The sequence below is a fragment of the Bombus fervidus genome, chromosome 10, assembly GCF_041682495.2.
Source record: "Bombus fervidus isolate BK054 chromosome 10, iyBomFerv1, whole genome shotgun sequence".
NCBI lineage: Eukaryota > Metazoa > Arthropoda > Insecta > Hymenoptera > Apidae > Bombus > Bombus fervidus.
Window position 1 is genome coordinate 8214242 of NC_091526.1, and position 10804 is coordinate 8225045.

The window sequence follows — 10804 nt, forward strand, 5'->3', positions numbered from 1 at the left end:
ACGAATGAAAGAGGCTGAACGAGATCTTACATGTCCGTCGATTCTCCAGTGAACGGGAAACCACACGGTCCGACACCACTCGTCCTCTCTCTTCCTCTCAGCACGGTCGTGTGATTCAAATGGAATTAAACGCACTTTTCTCAGCCCCGTCGGTGTGCCACCGTTTCCATTGCACGTTTACACGCAGACAACCGAGGTACACTCGCGAAAAGGTCGCGTAGCGGCACGCCGCCATTTAATTACGCCTTGAAAAGGTTGGTAGGCAGACAGGTCGGCAGGTCTGTAGGTTGATACAGAGCGGTAAAGGCCGAATGTATACTTACTTCCGTCCTTGCGGACTCTGGCTTCCGTACCTCCTGGCTGCTGCTTTCGCCCAGTGCAAACATGGATATGAAAGGTTGAGCTTTTGCCCCTTTGGCAAAAGCCTTCCAGGACCTCCGGTCCCTGGTTGTCTTTCCGTCTGACTGCGATTCTGGATGGCTGCGATAAAATTTGCTCTTCTCTCGTGACGTCGAGAGAGATTACAGTTATCCTGACGAAGCCACACGGCCATCATGCAAATTGAAACTGTTCCCTCTTCCTCTTGGTACTTCTCTCTCTCTCTCTCTGTCTCTCTCTCTCTCTCTGTTTCTCTGTCTCTCTCTATCTTATTCTACTTTACTATCCGGCTTGTTCACCCTTGCTGCTACTCCTTCTATTTCTTTGTAAATATGTAAATGTCTTTGACGATTTTCTCTCTTGCAAAACGGTTTCATTGTATTACCATTTGTTTATTGTGACACGCGCGCAGACTTGCGATTAATTTTTGCCTCGAGTGTTACCTGTCTTCTGTGTCCCTTTTGTGGTCGTTTGATGGCTGGGTCTTCAGTCTTCGTACTTCTCTGTAGGTTGCACTTGGCGTGGTTAATTCGTCGCTGCAGATGTCTGGAAAGAGTGTACTCTAATCACGTATCGTCGTTTATAAAATTTATTTTTATACACCGAGCGAATGTCACGAGAAATTTTCGAACCTCATTAAATTTTGGTCAATAGAGCGGCCTGGTTTTATCGACGAGCGCAGGAGAATTCTTGAACGTCTTCTTCGATCCGCTCCACTAAGCAGAGGTACAAAACCATTATCGATCCTCGTCGAATCTCAGGGACACGTATAAATTTTTGTTCGCTTCGATACACGCTCGTCCTTACGCCAAAGACGTGCAATATATGTAAGATCGACGATGAACCAAACGAGGAATGTGATTTTGGGGCATGTCAAGCGGAAGATATTCGACATTTGTGGCATTTGAGCCGTTTCCAACAGATCCTTGCATTATGGGATTATCATTACGTGTGGCAAATATGTACTATAGAACCTGGCACGACATCCGGTAATATCGGTTAAGGCGATTACATTCGAGGTTACCTGTGTTTGGCTCTCCTTTGTCAAACATTTCAACGAAACGATGTCAAAGAAATCCATGGCGTTACGACGAGCTAACATAATCACTCGCAACCTTTTATTATGCCTTTTACAAGTACCTTTGTGACATAATTTTCACTGCATCTGTAAACATAAAAATGTTGGAAAAATATAGTGCCAAAGCATAAAAAATCGATGCTAACTGATTAATGAGAGAGAAGTTGTCGAAGAATTCTTTCTGTCCCTTCAAAGGGCCAATTTCTTTCGGACCTTTTCTACATGCGTTTCCTGATCGGGAAGATGCTGACATCTGGGAACACAAGAGGATATGTTGCCTCGCTCTATCCAGGGAAATAGGGGTGGAATTCGGCCGATAATACAGGCAACGCACCCTTTGTGAGTATACCAACCCCTAGCATTAGTAACGATCGGTAAAGTAGTAACATCCTACCTTTTTGACATTCCTATTTTTAACGAGACTCTGTAACCTTCAGGTGACCCGAAAATCTCTAATCAGCCGTAGGTATCGGTAAAAATATTTGAAGAAAACATCTATCGTCGGTGACCGGGGAAAAATTATCTTGCTCTGATAAGAATGAAATCGTAGTTTGATCGTATCTTGTTCGAACGACGAGAACCTTTTTTCTTCGAGTATTTAAAGAAATCGGAACGGGTCAAGGAAATTCTTCGGGCAATCGATGCGAACGGCGAAAAACAGTAGACGGTAAAGACGAAATTATTTATACGCTGTCTCGTAAATAGGATCCGATACTTCTCGTCCCATTTTTTTAGCCGTGAAATATTCGCGAAATTTTCAGTCATGGTTTAAGTCGATCGTATATCAAAGTGGAAACTGTTACGAAGTATTCACAGGTACCGTCGGAATGCCTTCATTCCGGAACGAAATGGACGCGATATAAACGTAAAAGCGGAAGGGCCGAGGAAACTGTTTGGGATAACTGTCCGCCAGACTTAATGGAAACCTAAGAATAAATTTATGTCGGTTGCCCACTCAAAATGCTAATGCAGCTGCGAGATATTAGCAAGGAAGAGAGAGAGAGAGAGAGAAAGAGAGAAGGAGGAGAGAAGCTTCTTCGAAGTCAACGTGCTTCGCTATCGTCGTACTATTTAGAAAGCTCGACTTGTTATTAGATGTGTTCGTAAATCTCGTATCATAGCACTTCTCATGCTCGCCGCTGTTATCTGGCGATAAAAATAAATTACTCCACGTTGATGTTAATTATGTGCCTCCGTTTCTAATTAAGAGTTCGTTAAGCCAGGGGTAATTAAAATTGATAAACTTCTATCACAACGACTTTGCTAATTAATTCCACCTGCAATCCTTTCTCTTTCTGTCTTCCCCATTTTTTTTTTTTTTTTTTTTTGATACCTTCCTTTCTCCTTTTCGTTATTCCTTTTAACTCGGTTCCCCCGTTTGCCTTTGCTTCGCCGTTTCGAAGAAGGCACCGCGCAAAGGGATAATTAAAAAGAATAAAAAAAAACAAAAGACAGAAAAAACAACGAAGAGAAAGAAGAAACATCTCTGATTTCATGATCTTCCGGGCTGAACAAAGCGACGTCGAAAAAGGGACGTAGATCGATAACGTTTTATCGACATCGGATCTATTAACGATAAAGCTGTGCTACGTATTTGATCACACCGAAGAATCAAAAGCATTATCTCTACGTGAGAGGAGTCATGTGCAATTACATGTTCTGGAGCGATGTCAACAAAGCAATCAATGCGTACACGCTATCGGATTAACTACGCTTCCTTTACGTTCTTGCATAAAGATGTAAGAGAGAAAGAAGATAGAGGTCGACAAATTATTACGTAATCTGACCTCTAATTAGGTTACTACGATACGAAATGTTCGTTATACGAATTAAGATAAAAAGAAGACAGATATAAACAGGAGATTTTATTATCGGGAAAACTGCATTATTAGTGGAAACATCAGAGGTTGTTTGCATTGGATCAAAAGCTCTTGAAATATCACAATTTTAAAAAACTGTACCTATATTTAATGGTCTCTTGATTAACGTAACAGATAAAACCGTGACGCTTGGATATAATAATAGAATATAATTTCTATTTAAATACAGACACTTGCGTTGAGCTACCCTAATCTGTTTTTTTCAAAATTGCTCATTAACGTGGCAAGCGTGTAACGTGTAGTAGCCAGATAACGGAAGTATATTTTTGTCTAGCTTTTATTTGTTCTGGCGGAGAACTAGTGGAAAAAGGTAGGAAGAATCCAATTCCCCTCATTTCTCACTCTATCGTTTTCAGGAATTCGCGAATCATGGCAGCGATATTACGCAGGAAATGTCTCCTCGAAACGAAAGCATCCAGCATGAATCGAAGCTCCGTACATTTTCAAACAATAGACAGATGTTTTTGAGATAACACGGACGGTTCGTGAATAGAGGCAAATAACACGCTAGCACGCGATCCACGTGAATTAATTCGCTCGTTACACGTTTTCCACCGTTGAGTCATTGTTTTCATTTTTACCGGACCACTGCTCAAATAATTCATCTCCGCGTAATCAGTGTAATTATTACCAAAGTAAATTATCATCAGGTTTTCCCCAAGTCCTTGAGCGAACTGCACATGTACCGCGCGGACCGCGAGCGAATATAACTACCGATCGATTGATTGGTTCGAAATAAAATTGTTACAACGTATATATAGGAAACTGTATTTTTGACTATGGCAACTACAGTGGACTGACCACTTCGAAAATTGCGCGCGGAAGAACCCGGATTAATCTCAATTAAAGGCTGCCCGACCGATCGATCGGAACTTTTCGCGTAATTCTATTTCCCGTTTCAATCGAATCTAAATTCGATAATCTGATTCGACGAAATTGCGCCCGATTTGCATTGGAAAATTTCGATGCGCGCCTTTCGGTCGCACCTGACGCGTGAGAATAAACTTTTCGAGGACAATGTGAAGGAAGCAGAGCCAGAGGTCGTTGGTCACGGAGAGAAGGAGAAAAAAAAAAGAGATAAAAAGTAAAACTTCAGTAGCCAACTGCCACGTACAAGTGACATTCGATTATCAGCGTCACGTAGCAGTGCGATGCCTTCAATTAATGAGAATCGCGGCCACGTGATCATCATTACGATTTCAATTATCTAACTTACGAGCGAGTGAGAAAGAGAAACGAAAGAAAGAAATGTTCAATACCACAGCAACGAGAATATTCCGCTCGATTAAAGGATGTCCGCAATTAGTATGAAAGCGGTCGCACTTGGATCGTCATCGATGTTTACGCTCCACGAAATAGAAACGCGTATCTGAGTGGTTGAAAGTGTGCGAAGGGTGTGCGCGGCAATCAGTGCGGCTATAATTTAAGAAGAATTCACGTAATTTCGGGCGAAGGAGAACGGGGTTGTTTGGTGAGTTAACGAGTCGTTTAAAATTCTACAAAATCTCGTTTTTTCGCTACTGGATCCGGCTTTCCTGCACCGACTGCTACGTTGTAATTTTTTTCCAACCACCCCCGCACCCTCTGGTCTCGTGTTTCCCCTGTCTCTTCCATGGACACGAGACGGAGTAATCGTCGCCCACGGCCGCGAACTCGAGAGAGAATTTCACACGATTCGATTAAACGATCGTATTCGGTAAATCTCCGGTTGTTTGTCACCCAGTATTCTTGATTATCCGGCAAGACGCGATTCTCGGTCTAATAAACCAACAAACAAAACAATTTTCGAAGGTTCGTAGTACGTAAGGTTCGCTCGTGTAAGAAAAGAGAAGCTGAAGGCGCGTCTAGTCGTCGCGGACAGCCAGCGTTTTCTAGACGAACGAAAAGTCGAGACGAAGGAAGCTCGCCTTAACGAACTACATTGTGAATAAAATAAGTAAAAAATAAAAACGCAACGCGGCTGTTGATATTGTATAGTCGGGAAACGTATACTCTCGTCTTTCGGTGGAACAGGAAACTTGTTTGTTTTATTCACTGGCTTCGATTCGCTTCCAAGAGATTATGGCGGCTTGGATGAAAAAAAGAAAATCACGTTGGAACTTTTCTTTTCTATCTTTGTTTCCGTGAGAACAGAACGATCGTCTATGTCTATTCTCTTCTCCCTGAACATCCCAGCTGCTCACGGCAAATATATATTCGAGTCCGATCGCAATAAAGCCATCCCATCGATCCGATTGCATCGCTAAATCAATTATATGCTGAATTTCTATTCTCCACGTCATATGGCCTTTTACATTTTCGTTTCCTGCGGAACGTCGGGATCAACGAACTCATTTCCGTTTCTTTCGATCAGTGGCCCGATTTTAAAGGGGTCAGTACCATCGTGCTCCCAGATGTAATCACTTCAAACACAAATACAAGCCAGTCCCCTTTGTAATTCCCCTTATATAGCAATTACTTAACCTAGCAATTACTATTGTTGCCCGGCCAGCTCTTTCACCATTTGCTAAATATTTTCCAGCCATGTCGTAAAGAATTTCGCACCGATACGGCAAAGAGATTTCTCCGATTATGTGCACCGCCAAGAAATTAGCCGAAGAGATTCCTCCCCTCGATACGCTATATACAATATATACTATATACGCTATATACAATACGACATCGATTTAGTACGATAGAAAATATCAGAAAGGAAAGAAAAGTTGCAAGACAGATGATTAAAGCGATATGATAGCCTGATATTAATTTAATCAAATAAACAGTTACTTAGTTGCAGAATGGAATGTATTCGATTCAAACAAGTCATTACGTAGAGTGCCGTGCTATAAAATTCTTCCTCATATATATATATATATAGAGAGAGAGAGAGAACTTCGTAATTGTTGTAAACTTGCAGATATTTTGAAAGCATGGAAGAAGAAGGAGTAAACGCAACGTCGTTCCAGTTGGGCCAGACAAAAGTCGATGTTTCGTCGTCCTCGGAATTTCCAAATAGTTCCGCGAATTTCGAAACCTCTGACACGAAACGAAGCGCATGGAGCACGTGCGTTACCATAGTTGACCTCGTTAACCATATACTCATCGTTTGTCTGACAGCGTTCACCCTGTATTACTCGGTGTCTCCCAGTGTCTTCAATCATACGACCCTCTGCACTGTCGGGGTATGTATCTCGACGGATATTCAAATATTTTTCAAACTATTTTCTTTTTTATTTTCACCCTCCTCTGTTCGTCGATCCAAAACATCTTCCAGTTAATCCGAGATTACCCCTCTTTCGGATTACATTCATTCGCTCCGTCTTTCGACATCTTTTTCCTGCAAAGGAGCGTGGAACGAGCGAACAGAAATTTCAAAACAACCGTAGACCAGATCTACGTAAACCATGAAATTGAACGAAGAAAAGAACTCTGCACTTTCGCGGTTTAATCGTTCAAAAGAAGGAAAAGCTGTTTTGGTTGGCCACGAGGCAAAAGAAACGCATAAATAGAGGACGAAAAATAGAAAGAACCGTGGAACAGAAGTTTCGTGGGCAACCTTGCCCAAGAATGTTCTCTGTGACGATTACACTCGATTCAGATTACGCCATTTATTTCCCACTTACACGCCTCTCGTACCTCGCACGATAACAACGAAATCCAAATTCAGCTACGGGACCGAGTTCGCCTATTCTAAACTAGTTCCGTTCCCCGAGGGGAGAGATACCGTGGCTAACCAAAGTGGCTAAAGAAGTTCTAACGACTTTGTCCAACGATTGCAGCTTCCGTGATCGCTGACGACTCGATCTTACCCTTTTCAGTACGTCCTGCTGATGTCGGAGGCTATTGTCGTGCTCGCTGGTGACAACATCTTGACGAGATATTTTACGCACCGCACGAAGAAACACCTGCACTGGATTCTGCAGCTACTTGGCCTGATCTGCATCATTGCCGGTGTCGTGCTAATGTACCGAGTGAAAAAGGTTCACTTCAAGTCCAATCATGGGATCCTAGGCATCACATCTCTAATCATAATGATCTTTTTAACTGTGACCGGCTATCCTGTTTTCATCGCCGCGAAACTCCGAAAAGTAATAAGACCAATAACGATTAAGTTTGGCCACAACTTCTTAGGTTTATCGTGTTTCGCGATCGGTATGGCGTCACAATGTTTGGGCTATCAGAAATACAGATCGATGAATATTTCGTCAAATGTGGACGCAAAGTGGATCTGTATAATCGTTACTATTGTGATCGTTGTGCTTTCGGCAAGGAAAGCTCTTCCCACACTTTTCCAACAATTCGTAAAACTATTTAGATAAAGAAATCACTAGAATTCGAGATGTTAGTATAGATAAATTGATTGATTAGATTATCGACACATCTATTGTAGATCGGTGTTGCTTCACTTCTAAGATTTAAAGTAAACATTGAAAGATGTTATTGTCTTATTATCTTTATCATGTTTTTTTTTTTAAAGAACTTATAAGTATTTGAAAAAACACCGATCCAGATGGGAAAAGGTTTTGAATCGAAGCACAAAAAGGGGAATGTATTTTTTTTTTATTTTCCTTTAGTTAGGCGAACGTGATCGATGAGTAAACATAATTCGATTCTTAAGCGATATGGGGGAATTACACAACGTTCGTTGGAAAATAGGTATTGCGTTAACGAATGACGCGATCCCATCGCGTAATCAAAGTTCAATTATATAAAGTCATTACGCTGCGATATTTCCAACGTATGTATCATCACGGTGCGGTTCAATCGCCGCTTATACGGCGATTCAAAAGCAGTTACAGCTCAAACGCATTTCTATTTCACGAACAAGACGATTGGCGTTGCATGATAATTCTTCCATTGAATCATATCAAAATCGTTCTTCCTGCATTGACGCAAAGTGGATTATTCATTGAACCATATGCTCCTGACTGTTATCTGTCAATCGACGATAAAGGCAATTCGATAAATCCTGGAATATCGTAGTGAAATACTATAGTCCTCGTTCGTCTTTGTTTTAATTATTTCAAGAAAACAGTCTTAGTTATTTATATCTGATAAATGAAGTCAAACCTATTCAATAGCGAATCTGAACTTGTGTTTTACATATTTTTTTTTTTTGTTTTGTTTCTTTCCATGGTTGGCATAAATATATAATTTCCAAATACTGGTACACGATTAAAAAAATTCAATTGAAACGTATAAAAGTCATTTAAATGTAATATTGTATTTATGCGTAATATTCTCTTCGAACGTATAATCGCAGAGTCGTAATTAACGCGTATGTTGGCACACGATAAACTCGATAAAACTGCCGTTTCAGAAATCATTTAAAAATGTGTTGGTTCCGTCGACGCGATATATGTACGTGTCTGTATATTTAGTTGGCTTGTCGTTGCCGATCGTGAGAAACGTCTAACGAAATTCTCGTCTGTAACGAATATTTATTCGCGCGTGGCACCTGATTGCCATATTGGAAGACGTAGACGACGCTTCTCGGGGATGCATGTTTCCCGTATATACGCTGCAAACATGCAGATGCATATTCGTGTTTGAGCAAATACGCGAACGACGTTTGCACGAGCCAAACGTGAACGCATTAATTAGGAGATTTGCGACTCTTCCCTATTATCATCATTGACTAGCTTTATCTTTCTATTTCATCGGGAAGGTGGGAGGGCAGATAAAAATTAAAAAAGGAAAGGAGATTTCGTTTAATAAATGTGATCCGAGGAACGTTAATTTAATGCGAAACGTTTGTCTTCTGGCAATCGATGCGACCTAATCTCCACGTAGTTGAGTATCGTTGGAAAGCTTCGGATCTTTTTTTTTATTAATCATCGTCCATTTAGATTCGTTCGAGAATCGTTGTTTCGAATACTCAGCGAAAACCTTTCTTGAAAATTATTTAAATTGAATCTCGTTACGTTCCCGATATCATTCGTTAGAAAACATTTGTATTCTAGCGTGGCTCAACGTGACGTGAAATATTTGGACGCTTTACACCAAGTAATTTCCTTTTTCGTGTTTCATGCTCTCTACAAAAAGGAAACAAAAAATCTGTACTATTTTCTTGATTTTTTGCGACGTGCTATCGCTCGTGTTCCCGTGTTAATTGGTCACGGTGTTGGATTTAAATCATCATACTGATTATCGCAATTGTTGTACATTTGCTCGGAGCTCTCGACTTGTTTCAAACCAACAAAAAGTATTGCAAAATAAAACATATCGAAAAGAATTAAAGAGCTGAATAAATACGAAAGTATACGGATTTGATGGAATTATTAATCGCTACAGTTCGTTATCGTTATTGTTTGCGCCCGTCGATTGATTCGAATTAGTTCGTTAAACCGTGAAATTATTCGACCTCGCCTCTTCATTAATTCGTTACACGCTAAATAAACGACGCAAATTTTTCGAACGATGTTTTTTGTTTGGTAAAATAGCGATTTAAAAAACAAGGCAAGACTGTATTTTTTCGAGAACACAACGAAACGAATGTAACACAGCTGTAGTCGCGCGATGTATTTTAAAATATGTAAAAATTTAATTAGAATTACATATCGTACATTTGTACCGGCGGAAAATGAAATAAAGCTTTTAAAATCCTGTGTGAAAACAGTGCCACGGTCCAGATACTTTAGCCCGTGTAAGTTACTATAAATATTAACAATATTCAAGCAACTGTAAGGTATGTATATACGTATACGCATGTAGCTTAAACTCTGTTAACTGGAGTTCATCTATTGTATGAATAATTCACATCTCGCCGTCAACTTATAACGCATTAAATATTCACAGGGCGTGCGTTAAATTCGTGCAGACGTTTGAATTTTTCATATTAAGACCAGCTGGTCGCTCATTTTCAACGTGTCTTTCTTCGTGATCTTTCATCCGTATCGATCCGTGCTTAGAATTACATGAACCGAAGCCTAAAAAATTAAAAAACGGAGGGGGAGGCAACGAATAAAAAAAAGGGAAGGGAAATGAAAAGGGATAACGAGTTCGAGAGAAATCGGTAAGCGAAACATGGATAAAAGTTCCATGGAGGAACTGTGGGAAAAGATCAGCGAAACCTATTTTAAAGGCTTGACCATCGGAACGTCGAGCTTTGGCAAATTAATCACGAATTAACAACGAAAATGAGGAACGCTGCGGTGTCTGATGACGATTTCGCGGATCGGAATCATTTCCACTGGAAAATGGAGTTAAAGCAAAAACGGTGGAAAAAAAGAAAAAAACGAAGGCAATTCGACGCGCTTTTTACGTGCAAATTTGAATGGTCGTCTGTGGGAGTGCAGTTGCCATTGCCACACACGTTTCTCCATTATTACTGCACGCACGGATTCTCCTCTTGCCTTGCCTTAATTCACAGTTTCTCTCCTGCTACCATCCACTTCCTAAAAAGAAAAAACCAAAACAAAAAGAAAAAATAGATGATATTCACCTGTGCCTTTGTTCCTGCCTCCAATTTAGTGCTTCCTTTTTTTTT

The 10804-nt window shown here is 40.6% G+C and overlaps 1 protein-coding gene across 1 annotated transcript; it reads left to right on the plus strand.

The window, feature by feature from the left end:
• Window positions 1-4590: 4590 nt before the first annotated feature.
• Window positions 4591-9934, plus strand: LOC139991284 (transmembrane reductase CYB561D2). The gene is made up of 3 exons (XM_072011243.1): window positions 4591-4807; window positions 6233-6497; window positions 7134-9934. Exons 2-3 carry the CDS (start codon window positions 6246-6248, stop codon window positions 7632-7634), a joined length of 753 nt encoding a protein of 250 aa, XP_071867344.1. The 5' UTR covers window positions 4591-4807; window positions 6233-6245; the 3' UTR covers window positions 7635-9934.
• The last annotated feature ends 870 nt before the right edge of the window (window positions 9935-10804 follow it).

Excerpts from the sequence above, each read along its gene's own strand:
- LOC139991284 (XM_072011243.1), top strand. The coding sequence starts at position 6,246 with ATGGAAGAAGAAGGAGTAAACGCAACGTCGTTCCAGTTGGGCCAGACA. Across the intron at positions 6,498-7,133 it reads CGACCCTCTGCACTGTCGGG|TACGTCCTGCTGATGTCGGA; the intron begins GTATGTATCTCG and ends TACCCTTTTCAG.